Genomic DNA, 25,800 nt, shown 5'->3' with positions numbered 1-25,800 from the left:
CTTCATGTCAAATTCATCCTGAAGAGCAGCCTTGACATCAGTAATAAGAAACTCACATGTACCTGTGATGATTATATCATCAACATATAGGAGCAAGAAAACAAACTTGTCCTGACAATGTTTTATGAACAGACTCGGATCAGCATATGATGAAACAAAGCCAATGCTAGGTAAAAAATTTGTGAACCTTTCATTCCAGGCTCTTGGTGCCTGTTTTAAGCCATACAAAGATTTGTTGAGTTTGCAAACATAGTGAGGTGTGACAGGATCCACAAAGCCACCTGGTTGAGTCATATATACTTCTTCATTTAACAAACCATGCAAGAAAGCATTTTTGACATCCATTTGATGAAGAGTCCAATTATGATAAGCTGCAAGGCAAAGGATTAATCTGACAGTAGTATGTCGAACCACAGGGGAGAATGTTTCATCAAAATCAACTCCATATTCCTGACTAAAGCCTCTTGCCACTAATCTAGCCTTGTGCCGTGCAATGGTGCCATCTGCATGTCTCTTGACTTTAAAAATCCATTTGCAGGACACCAAATTCTTATTAGCTGGTAAAGGCACAAGACTCCAAGTGTGCTGTTGCATTAAAGCATTGTACTCTTCATCCATTGCAGATCTCCATTCAGGAATTTTGAGAGCAGCTTTGTAGTTGGGTGGCTCAGTAGCATTAGAATCAAGACTAAGATGAGATAGTAATGAAACAAAGCACTTCTTCTTCTGTATCCCTCTTTTAGCTCTAGTAAGCATGTTATGATCATTCAAGTGAGAAGGAGAAATTCCTTCTACTGGATGGAGAATATTGGCTTCAGATATTTGACTAGAAGGAGCATGATTAGAATCACGGTGAAGGACAACAGAAACTGAGCCAGCTCCAGGTTGAGATGAGATGGATAACACACCATTACTTTCAATGAACTGAACAGTTGTGTCTGTTTGTGGAGCAAACAGATTTTGTGGTCTTTCAGAAGAGGAGGCAGGTAAGACAATAGTGGGATCATTATCAACAAAGTTGCAGTTATTTATAACAGCTAGGGATTCAGAATGAGGAGATGCAGAACCAGGATGCTCAGTAAGCTCAATATGAGATGAAGTGGCATCAAGATTATCAGGCATAATATCATTGAGAGAGTAGGAAGAGAGCTGACCTGGTGAATCATGTGATGATGTTTGTGTAGGCTGGACAGGTGCAGGCACAGTAGGTTGAGTATGGGACTGAGTAAGAGTGAAGCAAGGTGTAGCACGTTGTGCCTGAGCAAATGTAGGTGAGTGTTTCTGTGACATTTTTTGGTTGATAGTGACAGATGAATGCTTGACTTTGCACATGGCATATGGAAAAGTTGTTTCCTCAAAGAATACATGTCTAGATATAATATATTTCTTGTGTGATGGACTGTAGCATATGTAACCTTTATAGCCTGCAGCAAAACCAAGGAAAACACACCTAATAGTTTTTGGCTGCAATTTGTTTGATCTGAGTGGAGCAGATAGGAGTGGATAGCAGGTACACCCAAAAACCCTGAGCATGTCAACTTTTGGCACAGTGTGATATAACATCTCAAAAGGTGATTGCATAGACAACACAGTAGTAGGCATTCTGTTGATCAAATAAGTAGCAGTAGCACAAGCATGGAACCAAAATTGATTGGGAAGTGATGCATTTTGCATTAAAGTGACAGCAGTCTCTCTGATATGTCTATTTTTCCTTTCAGAAACTCCATTCTGTTCAGGAGTGTAGGGGCATGAACAATGATGAATGATCCCTGTAGAGTTGAGATAGTCCCTAAACTGCATGTTAATATATTCACCACCTCCATCACTTCTAAAAGTTTTGACAGAAGATGAAAACTGAGTGGAGATAATGGCACACACTGATTTGAAGTAACCAAGAACTTCATTTTTATTTTTCATTGGAAATATCCATGTAAACCTTGTACAATCATCAATGAATAGAACAAAATATCTATAACCATCTATAGAGAGATGAGGGGAAGGCCCCCAAACATCAGAGTGTACAAGTTCAAATGGTGTAGAGCTCCTAGTGTGAGAAACAGAAAAAGGCAGCTTATGAAACTTTCCTAACAAACATGGCTCACAAACTGACTTCATACTATCTGTAGGTTGTTCTATCTTGCTTTTCTCAAGCATGAGCTTAACAATTTCATTTGTAGGATGACCAAACCTCTGATGCCAAAGAGAGTTGTTCACTTGCTGTCCAAGAAATGCAGAATGTTGAGGTGTCACTGAGGCATTTACAGGTCTCTTATTCTTTGTGTCTGCTGTAGCTGACTTATTGAACATAGGAAGATCAAATGGTATGGGGTATAAGCCTTGCTTACTCAGTCCCTGGTACAAAATTGTGCCCTGCACCTTGTCCTGTATTACACACATAAATTCATCAAACCACACAGAGCAATTATTTTGTTTGCATAATTGATAAATGGAAAGCAAATGTGCTGCAAGATCAGGAATGAGTAGGATATTATCCAGTATAAGCAGTCCCAACATGGCATCACCAATGTGAGTGATGGCAAGTTGATTACCATTACCAATCTGTACTCCATCAGTAGTAGGATATGGAATAACGTTGTTGAGCATTTGAACATTGTTGGTCATATGATTTGTGGCTCCAGTATCAGCAAGCCAAAATTGAGGAGCAAGATTTGTAGCAGCAACCATTGCAGTAGCATCTTCAGTATCAATTTGTTGACCAGGAAAACCAATAATGAAGTAACATCGATCTGCTGTATGACCAGGCTTTCCACAATACTGACATCCACCTTGATTGTTTGAAGTGTAAGTATTTTGAGCATTAGGAAGAGATCTGCAAGTTTTGGCCCCATGACCAACCTTGTTGCACCATTGACAGGTAAGAGTGTTGCCTGCATTCCCAGTAGATCTGAAGCCACCTCCTCCAGGATTGGAATTTATTGGATTGCCTCTACCACCACCAAAGTTATATCCTCTGCCACCATTGTTAAGAAATCTTCCATTACCTCTGCCAGCATAAAAGCCAGTCACACCAGTAGGAGCATTGAACATAGGATAGGATGGGAATGAAGGAAAGCCATACGACATAGCAGGTATAGGCATGTATGGTGTTTGAGTCGAAATTGGATATGAAGGCAGGTTTGGAGTAGAGAAGCCTGGAGGGATTACAGGAGCAGTCACAGATGATTGAGTGGTGGTCTGCATGGAGGAATGAGATTGCACAGGAGATGCAATTGATGCTTGAGGGGATGCAGGTAGAGAGACTGATGAAGTAGTAGATGTGCCACATGAGGACTGAGAAGATGCTAGTGTGGAAGTGTTAATCTTGGCAAGCATAGCAGTGAGTAAGCTTTGAATACCCTGAGCTTCATTTCCAATATCCATCTCTGCAGCTTTGAGTAAGGTTTTGAGTTGACTCAAGGAACAACTGGTGAATTGGGCTCGAATGACAGTCTTGATTGCAGCAAATTCAGATGGTAGACCATTAAGCACTGTAACAACAATATCATCATCATCTATTGCAACACCTACAGTCTCAAGTGCATCCTTTGCAGCCTTTATCTTGTCAAGGTAAGTTTCAATGTCATCAGATCCTTTCTTAACATTCTGAAGATTTGACTTGAGTTGTAAAATATTCTGTTTATTTGCATCAGCAAACTTGAGTTTGAGTCTAGTCCAAAGATCTTGAGCTGATTTGCTGCCAACAGCACATGTCATGGCTACAGGACTTAGAGTTTGGCCTATCATATTCACAATACTTTGATCCTGAGTCTTCCAAGAGATATACTCAACAGATATGGTTCGTGAAGAGCCATCAGAGGCTTGGATGAACTGAGGTGGGCAAGGATTTGAGCCATCAACAAAGCCAAACAGGTTTTGGCCACGGAGAAAGGACTCCATCCGGAACAACCAGGTAGGATAATTTGTCTCATCAAGAAGAACATTTGGAAGGTAAACAGTAGTTTGATGTGTAGTGTGAGTGGAGTTTGGAACGGTAGTGGCAGTCATGGTTCAAGTATGGAAGATCTAGGTTTTTTTAGGTAAAAAGCTGATTAGAAAAGAAGGGAGAATAAGGTTCAGGATATGGATCTAAGTGTAAACAGGTATACGAACAAGGACCACAGTTTGTATCACAGTATTAGAATTTGAGATTAGAACAAAGGTAGATCTGAGAGATTTCAACTACTTTTTCCAAGATTGCAGATATCAACGTATTCAAGATGAACAATCAAAGCTTCGATGCAAGAACAAGTATGAAATTGCAGCAAATCACATAGACTTCTTCATAATCTGAACAAGAACTTCTTTAGAATCAAAGCAACAAAGCAACAACTTATCTGTAGCAGAATCAAGCACAAATCGAAGCTCGAGTGGTAGAAATTAGTGTATCCATATGAAGATTGATAACCCTAGGTCGCAGCCTGGGCTCTGGTACCATGATAGCTGAGAGAGATAAGCTTGAAGACGAAGCTAGAGGGAAAAAGGACGAAAAGTTCTAACTGTATATCTTGCATAATGATCAAGATTGTTCAGTACATGGTTTATATAGTAGCTGAAAGTATGAGAGGATAACTGACACGTGTCAGCTCATAATAGAGAACAAGCTAATTAACAAAACAGAAAACTTAATTAGCTAAGCAAAATCGTTTAACCCTAATTAACTAAACCTGCACTAATTAACAGTTCTTCAGGTTAACAATAGTAACAGTCTTGACGCAATCTAGGGCAAGCTAAAATTTGTTTCTGGATTCAAAAAGAACAAACAGAGACCAAAATCAATAAAATTAATAATAAACTAACTGAAATAAAAAACATTTACCGATATTCCAGATGTCTACAAAAAATATACTTGGCTTCTACATTGACTTAAGAGTAACAAGATATGTATTACACAATGGATTTCTAGTTCACCCCAGTTGTACTATTGCCAATATTCCTATTATGTAGTTTCTTTATCTACAACTAGTAATAAAAAGAAAGAGGCACAACCTACAAATTTTAACTGCAATTGTAAATTTTCAAAATTAACACAACTTTTTAAGCTTCCATGAGCATAAATTAACTAGACCAAGCAACAAGAAGTTCCTACTTGGCGACTCTATAATAAGTTGCCTTGCCTACAATTAGGTATCTATGCTTAGGAGATCCATGATGATAATTAGAGTAAACTTTACAACTTAAATGGCATGCTAACTAACCTTTTTCTGCAAAAGTTTCGTCGGGTTGAAAGCAACTTATTTGTCATTCACTTCCCACCCATAAGTTTTAGCATCCTACAATAACAAAACAAGGACCTTAATCAGACCATTTCTTTTACCAAGAAACAAATATTGTTTCTAAAAATAAAACAAATATACAATAAAAATAAAAGCAATAGCTGCTAGATATGCACTACAGAAATTAGTTTGAGCATCAACTGAATTGTGTGTATCACTTCTAATTTGTTGGAATGTCAAAATACTTCTAATTGAAAGGAACTCCACCTCATAATTACCAATCAGATTCAAGAGTTTGGGGCAAAGGAAAGTACATTCCTCAGATTATCTAACATAGATAACAAGGATAGCATGTAGTCTATCAAGTATTAAGTAGTTGTTTCTTTTATCTTAACAGGTTCAACCAAAATACTTGCCAAGTACTTGCTCACCTGCATCACAATTCACAAGATACCCACCATCCAGTTGACGGTACGCTCCCCGCACCAAAGCATATTAGCTGAGCAATCATACAGAAGTCCAGAAGTAGAATCCTTAAGTCCTTGTTAGTAGCACTATAGGAGTATCCAAGGGTTGTTCCAGACTGCCTCCCAAACAGGCCATTCAAGTTGGGTCCTGAATTTGACAATTTTATTAGAGAGCTGAATGATGAACTCAACAGAGTAGAAGCACAAGATTAAAACAAATGACCAGCCAAAAAGTGCAACATTAATTTGGATGCCTCTAGTTTAGATGCCTGTTTTCTTTCAAGACACTAGATAGCAATCATTCGAAGACAAAATAAATAACAATGAACAAATTGGGTAACAGCTAGTGATGCAAACCTTTATTATCATGGTTTTGATCTGGGTGAAATTCCTTTGCCTTGGTCCTAAATGCTATCTGCAAGCATCATTGTATATATGAGGATAAGAGGATAAAGCAAGCAAACAAACAAACACAAAAAAGAAATAACTCGGTTACTCTATGAAGCTCTTTTATGACTATCAGAGAACCATACTCTGATTGTCACGCCCCTGATTTTACACACATGAAAATCGATATATATATAATCCCATAATTATACATGCGTGAATGTTCAGTCATCAATACAAATACCCGGAACATCTTTCCTTTATAACAAGTACATAATGATGCCCTGAAACCATCCGAGTTAATATACACTCGCTCCAGAGAGTCATATATTACACAAATTTACGAATTAAGTTGCCATCACAAAATAAAGCGTAAATGCTCCTCAAAGCTTACTACATAGCGGAAGTCATAACAATGGCAAAGCCAACAAAATTTGCTTCCTACCCGTTCAGCTGCCTGTAGCTACCTCAGCTTCAGCCACGATTTTCCTGACCTGCAGGATTAACCCCTACACCAAAAGAATGGTGCACCGGGTTTCCACACAACAAAACCCGGTAAGCTTATGAAAGCTCTTATGAGTAACTCATGAACATCAATCAACAACTCACACACATCTGCTAAAGGAAACCATGCAGCCATGATTCCTTCTAACACTCCAAAACCTTTCCATCTAAAGGGAAACATAAATCACCGTTGTGACAATGTTCTATTTGCTAACTTAACCCTCAAGAAGCAAATCAAGTCTCATCTAGACAATAAAAGAAGAATACTCAAGGAATTCTCCTTTAACTACGTACTTATGAGTCTCCAGCAACCTCGACCGTCACTCCCATAATCTATAATGGCAGACAGACTATCGCTCTATTGAAATTGTAACCACTCGTCCGACTACAGACGTGATAACCTATTTCCTGCCTTGGTCACCATCTGCGACCTGTCACCATCTATGACATGCGGTTTCAGACCCCGTCTGGTCTCAAATCAACATTTAGGTCACCATCTGTGCTCTATCACCATCTGTGCTCTGTCACCATCTGTGACACATGATCTTCAGACCCCGTCTGGTCATGAAATCAAACGTCAAGGTCACCATCTGCAACCTGTCACCATCTGTGATATGTAATCTTCTTAGACCCTGTCTGGTCTTAAAGCTAAACGTTAAGTAAGTCGCAACCGACCTAAAAACGTTACAACATCTAGCTTCGGCTTTCCTAACCCTTGCTCACCATCTGTGACTCTTGGTACAAGGACCAATACATTTAAAATGAGTCACGCTTGACTCAAAAATGTAACATCAAGCTCAAAATCTTTTCAAACAATAGAAAACATCTTTTTCCACAATATTGTTTCCTGAAAAGTCACATTCAACAATAATATGAACATCATCATGCATATTATTATTCATCACAATCATCCACAAGGATATATATATTTCACATAAATATATATATATATACGTAGACATTCGCTCAGGAATGCCTACTAATACCAACTATAGTTTGCAGTTAAATAATTAACGCCAAAACGATAATGGTAATTCTGTTCATAAAGAACCTTGTGAGATTACTCACCTCGAACTCCTGCTGCGTCTTCAACAAAACACAAAGCCGCCAATTCACAAATAATCATCCACTGTACTTCGTCAAGTACCTATTCACATACGTTTCCAATTTAGTGACGATTCACATTTGATTTAAGTTCGAAACCCTCTGTTTTGAACTAAAACCCCCAAAGTGACGCCAATTGAGGAAAAACCACATCTGAGACCTCCCAAAGTCTCCAGAATACGTCCACGATCGATGTGACCAAACCACAAGTCGATTGGACGCTCGAATCCTCACGGATTGAATAAATCGATCGGTATGAAACTGTAAAAATCATAACAATTTCATACCAACTCCAAAAATTGAATATTATATATCGAAACGCTCGTATCAACGACTAGAACATATATAATACCACAAACAGTCCCTTACATGGCCGGAACACCGCCGGAACGCCACCACAGGCGGTGGCGCACCGCCGCCGGCCAAAACTCAATATTTCACAAAACTCTCAACATCAAAAAGCTTCATCTAAGCATGCTTGTGAACTTTCATAACTAGATCGAAGTCAGAAAACAAGCTTAAGGGATCGAAAACTACCTCACAAGCTTTGGATTATTGCTCAAACTGAGTTGAACCGATTTTCACGTAAATCGATCAAAACAAACACCATAGCTCGATCAGGAAGCCTATTCTGAACTCAACCAAGGAAGCATGAAGCCACGAAGTCGCCGGAGTTGTGTTTTCCGGCCGGGTCCGAAAACTCTAACTGCACAGCCTTGCAGCGCCGCACACTGTGGATCTCGTCGCTAGAGAACACCACAGGGACGACCGGACGGAGGAGGCGAACCAGCTGACCAAGTTTCACAGCCGGAGACCGCCGCAGTTCGCCAGAAAATCCGGGTCGGGTCAGTCGAAAATCTTTGATACTGAAGGTATCGACCGAGAGAGAAATGGGAGAGAAAAAAAACTTCCGGAAAAGGAAAGTGGGAATTATGAAAATAATTTCTGATTTTCCATATTTATACTAAAACGGAAACTTCTTCCACTAGCCATAACTTTCTCATACGAACTCCGATTGACTCGTTCCGCATGTCCACGAACTCGTATCGACGTGCTCTACAACTTTTGTGAAGAAAGTTTTCCGAGAATCCCAACATATAAAAAGTCAAACTTCACACGACCCCCTAAACTGTGAAATTCAAATATTTATACGTACGAAAACCATTCCACTCCGCATACAACCTACGAACAAAGTACAATAACAAATATTCGTACAACTGGTCCATTATTAAATACCAAATTTAAATAACAGAAAACCAGGTCATCACACTGATTAGTACATACATCAGTCCTTCTATTTTCAAATCTTTCATTAAGAGGGAAACAATTGCTTACAAGAACTTGTAAGTAAATATAGGACCATAATCTCTCTCTCAAGAAAAAAATATTTCCCAACTTCTCCTATCAAGTCTAGATGATGAAGAAATAGCACGTATGGTTTAAAGTTCTGCTGCATTGATTTAGTTTAATGTGCCTAATGAGGTAGTAAATCAATATTGCTCTAGTGCAAGTGACCAAAATATCACAGGGAAGATGGTATATACACCATCATATGTAGGATTCCAAATCAAAAGGGCATAGGATGTTGACAAATAAAAACTAACATAATAGAAAACAAGCACAGGGAGACAGATGGTAATATTAAAGCAATATTATTGCAGTGCTACCATTCTTTAGACAGAATTTGATTTTGTATTCTCTAGTAGATACAACATATGTTTGTGAAATCCAAAATATAATGTATAGATAGGGAGTAGTATATGCAGTAGCGCAAACTGAAGACAGTACGTTATGGCGTAAAGAAGAGCAAGAATTAAGTACCAGTTATACACCACCAGAACCGAGTTCAGACATGGTATTTACATTAACTTTGGCTATTAGCAGACCCGTTACAACCTGCAGTAGTTACAAACAAGAAAGGAAAAGATAAGAAAACAAGTGAATATGAATGAAAAAGTGTTTACCCATACTTACCATGTATCCCAAAAAAAAAAAGCAGATAAGAAAACAAAACTGCATGGTGACTTTGGCTAGTAATCTTAGGTTTAACTATCCCATACCAATCCAGTAGGACAACAACACAAGGGCATCAATTAAACTCGGAGTTTTACCCAACATTAGCAATTAGAACAATTTCACTACCCAACTAATAGACTAAACTACTAAACTACAAGAGAATACGAGCCTGATATTTAGCAGTCTTTTGTATACAACACAACCAATACCAGAATGGAAGGCACACAACCAAAAAAAAAAAAAGATCTATAACTCTATTTTAAAAGCATACCAGGGTCCATGTTTCATGACAAAAAAAGCACCACAGAATCCTATACACATAAAGAGACAAAAATACCTACCGAAGCAGATATTAACTTGTTCCCATAAGTTGCACGGATAAGGCATCTGTAGTCAATTGCTTGACCAACAGTTTTCATTTTATTCCTCCACAGTCTGCACTTTAGACTTCAAGGATGCTGAAATAACAAGATTGAAAAGTAATTAGCCATTTGAAATAATACTACCCAAATACTGTCAAACTACAGATCATTTTAACATGAAAGGAAACTCATTGCATCCACTATTAATCCATTACATCTTAAAATTGCAATAGCACACTATAACTCTGATTTCCGCCATCAACTTTTTCATAATATTCAGCAGCAAGGATTTTACACATCATTTTGCACTGATGTCCCCCTTTTGATACGAATGACTCTAATAACTTGTATTGCAGGAAAGGTTCACTTAAAATTCTGATTACAAAGTAAGTGTTGGTTTCACATTCGTCTGTGAAATTGAAGAAGAACCATAATCTTGCACATTTCATAAAGAAAAAAATATAAAAACTTGGTAATGAAGAAGAAGAAGACCTTGGTTTTGGTCTCTATTTTGACATCGAGGGATTGGATTCTGGTGAAGTCGTGGAGAGGATTCCGGCGACCAATTGATCAGCGCAGGGGTTGAGGAGGCGGAAGCCGGGCTCGACCCATTAACCCTTCACAGATTTTTGCCTCACTGTTCGTCCTGCAACAATCACAATTCCATTGCGGCTGAAAAATCAAAACACTTGCATCCAATTTTCTCCAAATTCAACAACTTTACACAATCCAAACAAACAAGAGAGGAGAAAATAATTGACTGACCCCTATTGGACGGTGAGGGCCTCATAATCCCAGTGCTGCTTGGGGTGGATGACATTGACATCGGAGTATATCCGGGCCTTGGAAGCTGCGCCGGGGCTGCGAATCGATTTACAGATCTTCTGCGGAGTAGCGGGAATAGCGGCTTGGAGTGAGAAGCCGGCCGGGAAAGGGAGAAAGGAGGAGGAAGAAGGGCAGTTGAGGAATCGGGAGAGGAGCTTGCGGTGGCTGGAGATCTTCAATCAGGTCACCCATTATTTAATCGAGAGAGAGAGAGTGTCAAGAGGTCGAGAGGCTAGGTTTAATCTGAGAGTATCGAGAGAGGGTCGAAGGCTAGCTAGGTTTAATTTGTTCTCTCTTTTTGTTTGCCCTTGTGGACACAATGCGGCAATTTTTTATATTCTCAGAAGTTACTCACACAACATAAACCTCACCAACTGTCGTCTGAGTGCACTATATAAAATCAAAATGTGAAAACATGGAGGGAAACATGCCACCTACAGCATTTTGGCTCAAGATGTTGCCGCCTGTTTTCCTACTTCACACAACAGAAAAGTATAGCTTCTGTTGTCCAATTGCTATAGCTTGCACTAGCTTTACCCACCGGAAGACATTCAAGCAAGCTTCCTCAAATTTTGATGCTTGGTTTTTCAATCACACAACGGAAATAGTAAAACCCGTTGTCCTAGTAGCCCAAATTTCAGTGTTTGAAGAGCCAACCAAGACTCCAAAGTGGAGGGAAATCTGCCGCTAAATTTTTTAAGACTCAGACGACAGACATTACTTCACTTCCGTTGTGCAATGTAGTTCTGATAAAAAAGTTTTCAATTTGTTGGCATTCACACAACAGAATATAACAAGCACCGTTGTACAATAAAGCTTACTTAAACACACAACAGATGATTTCTTTTCCGTTGTGTGATTAGTGTTGTGTGATTAACTTTTTGTAGTAGTGTTGTATCATTTGATATCAGTGGGTTGATTTCGATTTTGTTTAATTTGGTGAATTTTCTGGACCCTTTTCACTTGTGTTGATCCCCTTTTGTTTCTACTTCTAGCACAGACACAAAAGACTGTTGTGATGCTTTTAAATGTTTGAGATGTTGATATTCTGCAATTGGTATAGACCCATGTACGTAGATATTTTAGTTGGAACTGTGATTTTGGAACTGAGGAGTGTTAATTTTGGGAACTGTTGCCTTCTGGTTTTGGATACTGATGTTATGCAACAGTTATAGATTGGGATTATACACTCTGTGATGCAAGATTAGATTCAGCTGTATAGATTGGAATTTACTCTCTGTTCTCACTCTCTGTACTGGTTGCTTCTTGTTTTTATTTCACTTGATTAGATAGAGTTATAGATTGATGATAATTTGCACTCTCTGTGCTGCAAGATTAGGATTTGCTCCTGCCAGTTGCTTAGTTTGTTATTGGTAATGATTTGCTCAAACCTTAGTTTCTCTGCTATCTTTGCTCCATTTGCAGAACCTGATAGATCAGATGCTCCTAAGTCCTAACTGCTTTCTTACGAGATCATGAAACCCATTCTGGTCCCATATCTTTTTTTTTTTTTTGGGATAGAATTTTGGTCCCATATCTTGTCATGAGCTAGAAGCATATCTTTCCATTCTTTATCCAATTTTTTAGCATGGTCTGTTGGCCACCAGTGGAATTTTACCTTTTAATATACTAGTCTAACAGATATGTATATGATAATATGAAGAAGCACCCAAAGTATTTTAATAACAATAGTACCCGTAAGGGGTAGACCCCATTTAATAATAATAGTTTTTGTAATATTTGATTCTACAAAAAAATGAATTTTATACTACATATATAAATTCCAGAATGTAAATAGCTATGTAACATGTATGGTTATGCCTGTTCCTTCATTCTGCAGTTCCGTTTTTGCTTGTTCCTTCATTCTGCATTCTTCATTCTCTTCTGTCTATTTCCCCTGTCCACCATCACAGATTCACAGGTCAGGATGTTGTCCATTTTGTTAAAAATATCTGGAACAATACGTTTAAAATACCATTGGGTACCCTTTCCTCAACTCTCTCAAGGAGAAATTTGTTTAAAATACGTTTAATATTTTTCTGCTGGCGCTTATTAATCTTAGTACGGAAGTTCTGGCAAGTATATGTTAGGAAAGCCTGGTTAAATGAATGACACAGGTTTCAAGCAGGTTGTGTGGAAGTGGAATCCGTTTCTGTATATGTTGCTGTCACTGCACTACAATTAATTGCTCGTTTCTGGTGTTAAAAAGGTTTTCTGGATGTCATCATTCAAGGCAGTGATTAAACTTAGAAATTGATAAAATTATTTTATAGGGAAAGTGATATTCATAATCTCATCATATATTCATATTTGATTGTTCTGTGGGAACATGTCCATGTGTTTTTCCACTTTTTGGTTACATACTTTGTATAGCTAGAGCATCTCTATATGCTTGTATTCCTTTCAATTATGCTTCCTGGTTTGAAGAATGTAGATACAGCATCCTTTCACAAGTTACAGTTTTTACTCTGTCTGCACTTTGGAGATTACAAATGGATAAGATCAATGGAGCTCCATCACATAATTTTGTAACATATTTTGTGTGGATAAGTAGTTTAAAGAGATACATGGGTATGCTTGTTGCCATCCCCTGCTTTTATTTTTCATCATTATCCTTCATTTTCCTTCGTTTTATACTAAAAGTCTCTTGGTTTCTTTTCCTACTGGATAGGTGACCTTGGAGTTCTTGGAACTGGAATACCAATAGGAAAACTTGATATGTATGTTGCTGCAGCTGGTATTAATTCAGAGTCATTGGGAGATCAAGCGGAATACCAAGCAATGCAGCAAGTTATATTATCTTTCATCATGTAAAACTTAGCTAGGAAACTTGAAAATTGAAATGTATGAATGCAATAACAATGTTCCTTAAATTTAGTATTTGATAAATTGATGTATCACAAGGCTTTTGGTACAAATATTGATCATGGTTTGCATTCAATTTGATTTCCAATTTATTATTATTGTGCATTAGGTAAAATGAACTAAAAAACTAGAATTCGGTTATCTAATATTAATCATATGGTCACTGTGATTTATAAAAATTAAAAGTTAACAAAAATTTATCACTGTTGTAAATATTATTATGTATGTGGATGTCCATGTAAATACTCATTAGTTATGTACTTTGATGTAAACCCTACCTCTATATAAAGGAAGCTAATGAGACTGAATGAGAACACTTCTACTTCCTCCCAATTATTCTCTCTCCATCTTCTTCCTACTTTATAACACGTTAGCTATATAAGATATTTTTTTTACAAACTCCACGATGATCTAAGAGTTTTTGGTGCAATGTTATTGCTTGACCTTAACTTTGATGTATGAGTTTAAATTTTCTTTCGTTTTAATTATTCGAAACCCACGATGATATGCACAATTGAAGATTCAAAAGATTCTTTAATATTTTCTATCATTGTGCGATGTGGAAGTTGATCTCCCAATCTTGTTCTTGACATGATAGCATAATTTCTATTGCACATATCATTTGCATCGATTCCTAATTGAATCTGTTTTCATATCGGTGTGCACCTTTCAATTTTGTCAGGATCCATCTTCTTCTTCTTTTATAGTGTACTGGGTTCGCTAATTTTTTTTCTTCTTCATGACTGCTTGCATCCATTTTTTTTCAATCAAAACTTCATAATTATACATGTGGTTCTGACGTACACATAGTTCCATAAGTTTAGGATCCATCTACATGTATCGTTGCATATTTGGTGCAATGTTATTGGTTTGATTCATACATATCTTTATATCATGACCACACCGATCTACTGATAGAGATGAAAGGGTCAAAAGGGTATTACATGTCGTGTTTTAGATATACATCAATCATACCTAACCCTTCTTTTGATTTTGAGATGCCATGTCATGTATATTTATCATACCATCATTCTGTGCCATATTCATATAGGCATAATCCTTTCACATTATATATGAGTCACTGTTCATTCTTTAATACTCATATGGTCTTTTGTTTTATGCCCACTTGATTAACATAATACATGTAATTAGACTTGCACATGAATAATATCCTTCTATTTATGCACAGCAATAGATCATTAGATCTCAAACGTACTGTAGCAAGGATTTCCTTGGAGCCACTAGATATTTCAAGTTAAATATTGAATGCATGTATGATTTCCATAGTGTTCGAATTTGTTTTGTTCAATCTTGTCAATTTACTGTGATTTTTTTAATAACAAATTTTTATATAATTCTGAATTTTGTAATCAAAATTGATCGAGACCTGAAGTCTCTAGATTCGATTACAAGAGAACTTGAAGTTCCTCGAGAGTTACATAATCAAAATTGTGACTGAAATTTTCTCAAAGCTTATACAATTACGAGGGCCAGAAGATCCTCAGAGAGATACAATGAGAAATTATGACATGGAGTTCCTCACAACTTATGCAATTAACGAGGGCCAGAAGATCCTCGACATAATATATTAATGAGGGCCAGAAGATCCTCTTTGATCCCCAATAATTATAAGAGGCCGGAAGTTCCTCAAATTTTTTTTTATTTTTTTTATATTGGGATTCCTTCCTCTGTATGATAATGTGAATTTGAAGTTCAGTTTTGAACACTTGGCCAAAGCTAGAGGCTACGTTCTCCACAAGATAAAATTATGTTCTTGTGTGATTAGAGGAGCGAAAAAAGATTATCATTTTGTGAAGTTAAGCAGACCGGAAGTTCTGTGTAATTTCTTCATTAATGGAACTAGAAGTTCCCACAGTTAATTATATTGCATAGTTTAGCTATTTATTTTTCTTCCCTGCAATTTTCCTATTTTGTTATGTACTTTAATTACAGTACTTATCCTTTAAATTAATTTTTTTTGTTACTCATACGGACCAGCAGTCCTATACCTCGAACATATGTATTTTGAGTGTAATATTTTTGAATCAGAAGTTCAAAATTTTCAAAGTAGAACCTGAAGTTCTAACAGTAAAACTCAAACTTGAAGCTTTGAGTATAAAATAGAAATTAGTTAAAAGTGAACTTGAAGATTCACTTTCATCACCTCAAGCCTAAAGTTTCGAGCACCAAATTTATTTGAACTCGAAGTTCAAATTACGAAATTTTAGAACCAGCAGTTCTAATAGTAAAAAGTTAGAACTTGAAGCTTCGATTACACATGATTTATTTTAACTTTATGTCCATTTCGAACCAGAAGTTTCGAGTAAATTTTCATATGTCGATTGATACATTCTTCTTTATGCTTTCTTAAAGCATTCCACCTTAGAACCTGAAGTTCTAATTGTGCAGACTCGGGCCGTAAGTTTCGCGTATATGGACAATTTATCAAATAGTTGTAATCTTGATCAACCTCAAACCTGAAGTTTTGAGGGGATTTTATTGACACCAATTTAAAAGTAAGCAGATATTTGACCGTTGGTTTATCACGAATGAGTATGTGTATACCCCAAATTTGTGATCGTGACTTTTGTAATTAAAAGAGATCAGAACCTGTAGTTCCTTGATCCTTAATTACATGAGGACCTGAAGCTCCTCAATGATCATACTAACTAGATGACCATCTAAAGTCCTTCACTCATAAGTTATGGTCATGAAGTTTAAAATCGACATTTCGAGTATATTATTTTGGCTAGAAGTTCAAAATGCATTTGAAGTTAATCCACATCAAACAACAATACAATAATTAAACATCATGTTTTACCTGTATAACACAGACCAGAAGCTTCGTGTATATCCTATGAGATCCACTGTTCAATTCTTACAAATTGATTTGTGTCATCTTCAAACTTATGTTTTGAGTGACTTTCAGGCAATGCAATTATATCCATGGTGTCCAGAAAATATTATTAAGGCTTATGCTTATGAGGCTAATATAACAATCATCTCAGATCTTAAATATCTGATTGATGGCTCCAGAATAGCACACATATATTGTCTCGTTGCATTTTGTGCCTCCAACATAGTAAGAAAGCCGATTGCCATGGCTATACCACGAAATGCCACCAGAAGTGGATCATGGCAAGAGAGAAATCAGGAGACAATGTAAATACTGCCCTAACATCCACAAATGTGAAGAAATTACAAATTGGTCGTGTGTGACCTGTGGTGCACTATATGGTAGATGTTTATCAAGCCATTTTCAAAATGTCACTAGTCAAATTAAATTGCATTGACTAATAAGAACATTGAAATTATCACACAATATCCCTGATGTCTTTTGCTTACAATAAGCAAAGTTGCAAGCACTATTGTGTTATTCCTCAGATTTATTGTAACCTCCAAGTCCCCATTGAAACTAAATGTTTCTTTCCGATTATCTAGGAACCTGAAGTTCCTTAAGAGGTTGTTATAAATTGAAAAAATTGAAACTTGAAGTTTCTTGGATCTACAATTATATGAGGGCTGAAGTCCCTCCTCTTTATGACTACACAAATATATACGTGACAGTGAACTTGAGGTTCTCCACGTGATAAAGTTACTCTTTTATTATGGATTGTAGTCTTCAACTTAAAATTTTGAGTATATCATTCTGGCCAGCAGTTCAAAATGAATTCGGTCCATTTCAATTGTCAACATTTCACAATTGATGTTTACTTAAGCTAAGTAACACTCATATCAAGAGTTGTAAATCTTGATCTATGGCTTTAAATAAGCTATTATCATGTTACCAAATTTGAAATATTGACGCACTAAGTACCTTCAATATGGTTGGAGAACACTGTTTTGCTACCTCATATATACTGTGTCAAATTTATACAGTAAATTTAGGCATATAAGTCATGAACCAGAAGTTCATTGAACCAAATACACTATTTTGGCTTGACCAGTTATGTCATCTTTGTTGGCCATGTTGCATGGAATCACTTACAAGTTTTGATGACTGCTCACAATCAAATTGTTTATTTACCACATATTTGCGAGTTGTCACTTTAATGAGACAATCCTCCTGCCATAAGGAGGAGAAATATTGTTCCTGAAGAACGGTATGAATTGGTGTGAGACTTTTCCACCATGTCTCATTTTGAGTTTTGTACCTAAAATGATAATGATATTACTTGCAAAAGAATTTACTTGGATTAAAATCCTTAAAGCATAACATGATTGCAAAGACAATCTAGACCAACTATGCATGGTAGCAGACATGTACGTTGGTCCAAATGATATGGTCGTTTGAAAAGAATGACATAGACCAATGTTGGTCCCTTGTAAAATCGCTGATGTCTTGGTGAGACTATTTATCAGTATAGTTTATGCTCATAAACTAAATGTTTTTTTACCTAAAACTTGGTATGGGTTCGCCACCAACTAATAGATTTCTTCACTCTAAGGAAGTGATATTATCAAAAACATGTTTACAAGTGGTCAAAATAAGAAAGCATCCCCGCTATTAGGGGGAGAGAAAACTAATGTTATTAAAAGAAAGGCGTGAATTTGTGTGGATTATATCCACCAGGTCTAAAGTTTTAAGCTCCCAAAAAGGGAAGATCATACAAGCCCTATAGTGCTCGACATGAGATTATACGTAAAAAGATCCACATTCTACATAATTCATCTATGAGAGATAATTGTCCCGGAAGTGACAATGTATGCCCCAGAAGTGGCATGGGTACCCAATATCAATAAGCTTATTATAGCTAATGCATATAAGAATGTGTGGGATCTATGATTAATGATCATCGATGATAATTTACATTTGGTAGCTACCAAAAATCATTAAGGGTTGTATTGACGCTATGCCACGTTTCATTATGAATGTCGACAAAGTATATTATTGGCCAAATTGGAAAGAGGCAATTCCAATGAAATTGGATATTTGAAACGTGATGGAATTCTTGGACCTTTAACCCTACATGGTACAAAAGGGTATTTATCAAAAGTGAAGATAAATCACTATGACACAATGTCTATTTATGGAGACATTAGATTATGAATATCTTCCCTTATACGAATGACAATTTTCTATAAGTACAGTGTTACATATAGCTGTTATATTGACGAAAGATTTATAGCATGTTGTCACTGTATATTATGAAGATCTTAAAGACACATTGCTAAAAGCATAATCTCAAAAGAAAAGTGTCATAATAAGTGTATTGCTTAGCAAATCCTTAAGGGATTCAAATACATGAATGATTTAAGTTCATGAAAGGTTGAAAGAGCCTGAAGCTCACTTATGGAATCAAAGAGTCTAAAGCTAGCTCATATGTACTCATTTCATTCTAATCAACGAGATCTAAATTGCCTCAATGAGTAATATGACAAGACTACAAAATCGAATTCGAATCATGAATATAATGTTGCAACATATTCTAACTTTCGCAAAGTTATGAATTACTTAGAGCTCTTGAAGAGCTTATATGAGACATATCAATACACAAAGATATTGATGTGTATGGCTAGGATGATTTTTCAATGTTTTAAACTATACAAAGTTAAATGTGTCAATTTCTTTATATTATTTAGCTAGTACTTTGTGTACGAATTTGAGCATATGAGGTTGTTTCTAACCTTATCATATGAGGTAAGGCTTATTGAAAATCGTCTAGTTTTGTTGGTATTGCTTAACCTTTGCAGGTATGAAATTTTGTGATGAGCCCATATATGCAAAGCACACATGGTCTCACTTCAGTGATAGACACATCAAACCACTATACATGGTACATGTAGCTTATTGCATACATAAATGAGGCTTGCAACAATCAGGGGGAGATTCTCATCAGGGGGAGCATCCAGAAGCATGCTACCTAAGACATATGCGCGTTGTGCTCTTTTTGTCCTTCGACCAGGGTTATTTTTGTCCCACTGGGTTTTTGTTACCTGGCAAGGTTTTTAACGAGGCAACAATAAGCGCATCCAATACCATCATTCATTGGTGGACATCCAAGGGGGAGTGTTGTAAATATTATTATCTATGTGGATGTCCATGTAAATACTCATTAGTTATGTACTTTGATGTAAACCCTACCTCTATATAAATGAGGCTAATGAGACTGAATGAGAACACTTCTACTTCCTCCCAATTATTCTCTCTCCATCTTCTTCCTACTTTACAACAATCACGACATAATAAAGATTAAAATGATAACAAGAGCATTTGAACAACATTGTATGGTAATACAATCAAGACAAAATAATCTCTTATGTCCTATTTGGTCATTTCACAAACAAAAAGCACAAGCCAGTTTGAGTTTGCCAAACACTTTGACACTGCTTTTGTCACTGACAGCACTTATAAAAAGCCAGTTTACCAAACACTTAGCTACTTTGCTTTTCAGCCACTTATTCTCAGAAATAAGCAGAACCCAGCTTTTCTGAGAAGCACAGCCATACCAAACATAGCCCTTGTCTTCATGGTCTTCTTAACCTAGTTGTATCTTATTTCCTGATAGAGAATTTTTTTAAAATTTTTTTTAATTATAAAAGGAATAGTTTTTCTTTCTAAGAAATTTTGAAAAGTAACCTAATTTAGGGACTTGAATTGAGTTTTAATCTTGTTTTGTATATTCATTGAAATCTAACCCAAATGAGAATGCAAAAGACTATAATATCCTTCAAAATAATAAAAATATCTAAAAGCCCATATAAACCTTGCTTTCTGACTTCTTACCTTCAATTTGTTCGTTCTTTTATTTTTCTTTCTCCAATTGATAGCACACACTGACACACAGCCACCAAGATCTCCACCCAATTTTAAACTTTCAATGATTAAGGCCAACTTTCTTCCAATGAAAACTTTCAGATACAAGAACATGAATAAGTTTGTTGGCAGGTGCTCGAGTCGATATACAAAGCGAGGGGAGCCGATCATAATGCACAAGGAAATTAAGCATAATTCTCACTTTTTCAGTGCAAAGTGACTAAACAATAATACAGGTGGCCGGGTTACTGCATTTATTCTCACAAGTCACAAACCAAATATTCTCTTCACAAAATGAAAACTAACAATCTTGAACAAAATCTCATTCAGAAAAGAATGATTAATTTAATTGAACGAGATCAAATGCAGAAGCCAATGGTGTAAAAAGACATGGCATTCCCCCAACACAATCAATGTCTACTTGATCTTCTTCTTTCGCCTCAACTAGCTGGTTGTTGTGTCCACACTTCTTCCTACAGTTGACAACACCGCAATGAAGGAGTGCATAACACTTGCGGCAGATCATCTTCTCTTGGTTATACTTTCTAGTCAATGCCATGAGAGAAGGCGCGATAATACCACCACGAAGCCTCAGAATCAAATGCAGAGTTGATTCTTTCTGAATGTTGTAATTAGCAGGAGTATGATCATCCTCGAGCTGCTTTCTGATGAAAATGAGCATCTGCTAGTCCGGGGGGATACTTTCCTTCTCCTGGATCTTGGCCTTGACACGAGTTGTCGATAGTGTCGCTAGATTCAACCTCAAGGGTGATGGTCTTCCCGGTTACCGTTTTCACAAAGATCTGAATCTTCTCAAGCTCTGTCTCTCTCTTGCTCTCTGTCTTCGTGTACGGCTAAAAGGGATGCAAACAGTATTCATCCTATGTAAAACGGCATATAAAAACATTCGTCGACTTATCCTTGACGTTTTCAATGCAAAATCAGCCTTCAAGAAATTGAGAACACCATGATTTCAGGAAAAAAAAAAAAAAAAAAAGTGTTTAAATCAACATGATAGTATTTAAGTCATTTTACCTTACCAAAATGTTAGTTTTCAACTATTTCTTAAACGTGGGTCAAAAGTCATTTTCAAGGCTGAAAATTGATACCAAAATTTTTCATTTGTTTGGGCTGCTGCTTTGCTTTCCTATAATTTATTTTCCCCTTCCGAGGAAAAGTCTTATTTGATCCAACACACAAAAAAACAAAACAAAAAAAAACAATTGTTTTGCAATATTTGCTCCCATAACACTTGATAATTTCATTACACAAAGTCTCGCTATTGAGTACACGGATATGCTATTCCTAATTCATGCATCATTATTAAACTGTATGTGTCAATTTATAAAAGAATTGAGTCTCCTACAAAATGAATAATAAAATTTGTATAACTAGCATATACAAATGAATTGATTGATGACTTCGTATGTCTCGATCTCTATGAAGTGCTGCATTCAACTGGGAGACCCTGAGGGAATCTGTTGGCATCTGTGCAGTAATTGTAGATCATGTAGTTTTTCTGCACCCAACTCAGCTTTTCATAACTAGCAGTGTCCAATTCTTGCGAAAGCCAATCTCCCGTAGTCGAAGCAGGGGCACTGCTTGAACCGCAAGAAGATGATCCAGAAGCCCAAATGCATGCTTCAGCATTGAAATTCCTGTAAGAGGCAGTGAACGGAGCTGCATTCCAATCCGTCTTTACACGCCCTCCCATTGTTGCCCAATCATCAGCATTCCAGAGGCTCGAGTGTATTCTCATTGCTTGGCTCTTTGGGAATGGAACACCTTTCGACTCTTGGTTCTTGAACTCTCTAATGGGAGTACCATCAACAGAGAAACTGAAACAGAGCAAAAAGTAAATTGGTCATATTAGAGAAATGTAGTAACAATTGTGAAATTAATGCCCTTAATTGTAACAAAATTTGGATATTAATTAATGGGATACTTACACAATGCGCTGTGGATTCCAGAGAATGGAATAGGTGTGGAAATCAGCGGTTGGGTCGAACCAGAGATGGAATTGCTGTTCTCTGTTTCCTTTGCCTTGGCTGAAAACATTGGTGTGAAGAGTGTAAGGGTTGCCACTCAGGTTTCCCAAGAACTCAAAGTCTATCTCATCCCATGTAGACCCTTCTGATTTTAACTGCACAAGTTAAGGAAACATTATAAGTCACTCTGACCATATTAATTAATTCCCATAAAATCAGTTACATGCAAGATAATCTGAAACAAAATGAAATAATATAAGATGAAGACATACATAGTAGGCGGTGACGGTGCCAGCAGAGTTTCCGGCGACAAGCTTGAGCTGCATGTCAATCTTGCCGAATAGGTATTCGTTTTTGGATTCAAAACCAGAGCCAGAGGCTTTGTCGAGGGAGAGAGTAAGAAGTTGGCCGTCGTTGACTATGTTGGCTCGACCGTCCCCCCATGTGACCTGAAAGTCTTGGTTGAAGTTTCCAGCTGAGGCAACCATAACAGAGCTAATTAGCAGAAATGGAACGAACAGAAGCATTGAAGTTGAAGAAGCCATGGATATATCTTTGAATGTTTTGTGTTGAGTGAAGTCTGGAAATGGAAGGATGGTTATGAATGAGAGAAGTTGGGATGGTATTTATAGGAACCGAAGCTAGCTTTTCAGGAAGAACTCGGGAAGGTTCAATCAGCTGTTGACAGTGAATGGTTAATAAGGAAATAGCTGTAAAGATTTTTGCGAGTAATTATCAAACACGAACGTACTGAGCCATCTTTATTGAAAAGAGCTGTTTAAATTGATCGAGGTTGAATAGAATAGGGCTATGACTGTTGAAGAACTGGAGGCAGGTCCAGCTAGCACATATTATATGCCAGCTTCGACTGGCTCCTACCAAGGTTGGGTCCTTTTTGATAATGTTTGCGTGCGCACCGCGATAGTAAAGTAGGCAATAATGACGTATAGCAAAACCATATTTATACATTTAAAACAGAAAGATCCAAGTGGCACGCGTTTCTTAAGATTGCTGAAAATGGAGAAATTAATTATCTAATTAGGTTTTTTTTTTTATTCAAACCTAATTAGGGTTTTAGGTAAACTAATTTGGTACGTACCGAAGAAATTTAGAGGGACAATATATATTCTTTTTTATATTTTTTTTTCTATTTTAATACGCAATAATTAGTTGAGGATTATTAAGAATTACAAATTTTTTCACTCTAACGATTTTCTTGGTCTATCTAACCAAAACAATTTTCTTGGTCTATCTAACCAAAACGATTTTGTTGGTCTATCTGCCGCGGGCTTTGTTATTAGAAACCACTTTGGTGACCCCATTGTTGCTGGTTCGAGGTCAATTGGATCTTCAACGGTTCCTTTGGCTGAATGTACAGCTCTTAAGGATGGCTTGTTAACTGCTAAGCGATTCAACCTGGACCATATTTTAGTGGAGGGTGACTCATCCCTAATCATCAACTGTGTCAACCGCAAGTGTGAAGCTCCCTGGATGTTAAAATCTCTCCTCAAAGACATAGCTTCTATTGCTAATTCCTTCACAAGCATCTCCTTCTCTCATCTTTTTAGGGAAGCGAACTTCTTAGCTGATGCTGTTACATCTACGGGATCTGGCTCATCTCCTAGAGTTTGGCTGCAGTGTCTCCCTGTTTGGGCACTCCCTGCCCTTTGCTGGGACAAATTTAACTTTGATTGCGCGATGAGTTTTCGTTGTAACTTCCTTCTTTCTCCTCAAAAAAAAAAAAAAAACCAAAACAATTGTCAAAAGTATTTTTTATTGTCATTCTCATACTATTCTCAACTCACTAACCATTTTTTTACTTTCAGCCCCTTGGGATCAAGGAATTGTGTTATGCTTGTTTGAGTTGGTATTTCAATTTGCCCATCCCGTTCTTTTATCACAATACCAAGTTCATTCTTTGCTAGTCTCACACATGGATGCTGATTTACTTGACTCTTCTTGAATCTCCTTTATTACAACACCAGATTTTTTCCTCGGCTCATTTATGACTTCTTTAATCACAACGTCACTCAAACTAGCTTGATTGAAGACAAAATTAGCTTACCGATCTTCATACATATAGAAATCGTTTGCATCTTCTTTAAAGCTAGTCATCATGGAGATCTAGATGATATAAGTAGATGATGACCAACCTAATTTCAGGTACACAACAACACATCATGATTGCATCCAAATCAGTATTCACTCCCAATACACATCGTGAGGGTTAAACGAAGACCCAAACCCTACAATATTCATAACCATCCTCCATCCCACTCAAATCGAAGACTGGAATCAATATTTTTTAAAACCATAAACTCACCATAGTGAGGGATTTCGTCACCTCCTTTGTCATGTCGCCATTTCCATTCATCCATCGTTGCTGCTTCAGTTTCAAATTTCTTTGTCCTCAGTTATGGGTTCAAAGACTAAATCTGGTTTCCAAGTTTGATTGTTCTGGGGTGCTTGATAACTCGGCCATTTTGGAGAGAGTTTAAGAGGTTTGGGTATAGAAAAAAATTAGGTTAATTGAAGTTGTGTTGGGGCGTTGTGAAAATGGGGAGAGCCGTGTAATGGGACAACAATCCTTAGGGTCATAAAAGGAATTTTAATCTTCATGTGGGCCCAATCAACCAGTTGGTGCGTTGTGAAAATGGGGAGAGCCGTGTAATGGGAAAACAATCCTTAGGGTCATAAAAGGAATTTTAATCTTCATGTGGGCCCAATCAACCAGTTGGTTGCTGTCAGGTCATCACTTGACTACTAATTTGGATGACTCAGTAAAAAACTAAAAATTAGACACATTTGATTGAAGTTGAGATCACTTGACAGCTAATTTGGATGTCTCTGCAAAAACTGGACACATTTGATTGAAATTGAGAGTACATGAGTGTTGCTGATGAAATTGGAAGGTGAGGGACTAATATGATGTTGAGTTCAAAGTACCAAGTGGTAAGCTAAAATTTGTCTTAAAAAAAAAAAAACAACTGTCACCTTTACCACATAGTACAAACTTGAAACTCTCACCCTTAACTTAGTACACCAGCTTCTTAATACCCAGTCTAGAATCAAAATTTGCACTCTCTTTCACTGCCAAAATTCTGAATTCTTCTCCTTGTTCTTTGTTCAATCCCTAGTCTCAAAGAAAAGAAAATGGAACTATGGAGTATCGATCCCAGATAAGTTTCTCGATGGGAAAGAAAAGATAAAAATAATTAATGTGCAAGACAAAATGGTAGAAGAGATAAAACTTAAGCTGGGTGGGCTTTTTAGGTTTCAAACACATTAAGCACTCACTGATGTTTAATAAAT

At 37.0% G+C, this 25,800-nt stretch overlaps 1 protein-coding gene and 1 pseudogene across 1 annotated transcript; both read right to left on the bottom strand.

The window, feature by feature from the left end:
- Nucleotides 1-20,840: 20,840 nt before the first annotated feature.
- Nucleotides 20,841-21,747, bottom strand: LOC112198986 (annotated as a pseudogene).
- On the bottom strand, nt 21,724-23,223 carry LOC112198253 (probable xyloglucan endotransglucosylase/hydrolase protein 23). Its single transcript, XM_024339340.2, has 3 exons — nt 22,761-23,223; nt 22,450-22,643; nt 21,724-22,338 (listed from the first exon to the last, which is right to left on the bottom strand). Exons 1-3 carry the CDS (start codon nt 23,031-23,033, stop codon nt 21,939-21,941), a joined length of 867 nt encoding a protein of 288 aa, XP_024195108.1. The 5' UTR covers nt 23,034-23,223; the 3' UTR covers nt 21,724-21,938.
- Between the last annotated feature and the right edge of the window lie 2,577 nt (nt 23,224-25,800).

This window comes from Rosa chinensis, chromosome 4, assembly GCF_002994745.2.
Source record: "Rosa chinensis cultivar Old Blush chromosome 4, RchiOBHm-V2, whole genome shotgun sequence".
Taxonomy (NCBI): domain Eukaryota; kingdom Viridiplantae; phylum Streptophyta; class Magnoliopsida; order Rosales; family Rosaceae; genus Rosa; species Rosa chinensis.
This window is presented reverse-complemented; position numbering and strand designations above follow the sequence as displayed.

What these genes read in the sequence shown, in the direction of transcription:
- LOC112198253 (XM_024339340.2), bottom strand. Translation starts at nt 23,033, where the DNA reads ATGGCTTCTTCAACTTCAATGCTTCTGTTCGTTCCATTTCTGCTAATT. An exon ending in GCACCGTCACCGCCTACTAT is followed by an intron (nt 22,644 to 22,760) that starts GTATGTCTTCAT and finishes TAACTTGTGCAG; the next exon opens with TTAAAATCAGAAGGGTCTAC. An exon ending in TGGAATCCACAGCGCATTGT is followed by an intron (nt 22,339 to 22,449) that starts GTAAGTATCCCA and finishes GCTCTGTTTCAG; the next exon opens with TTTCTCTGTTGATGGTACTC.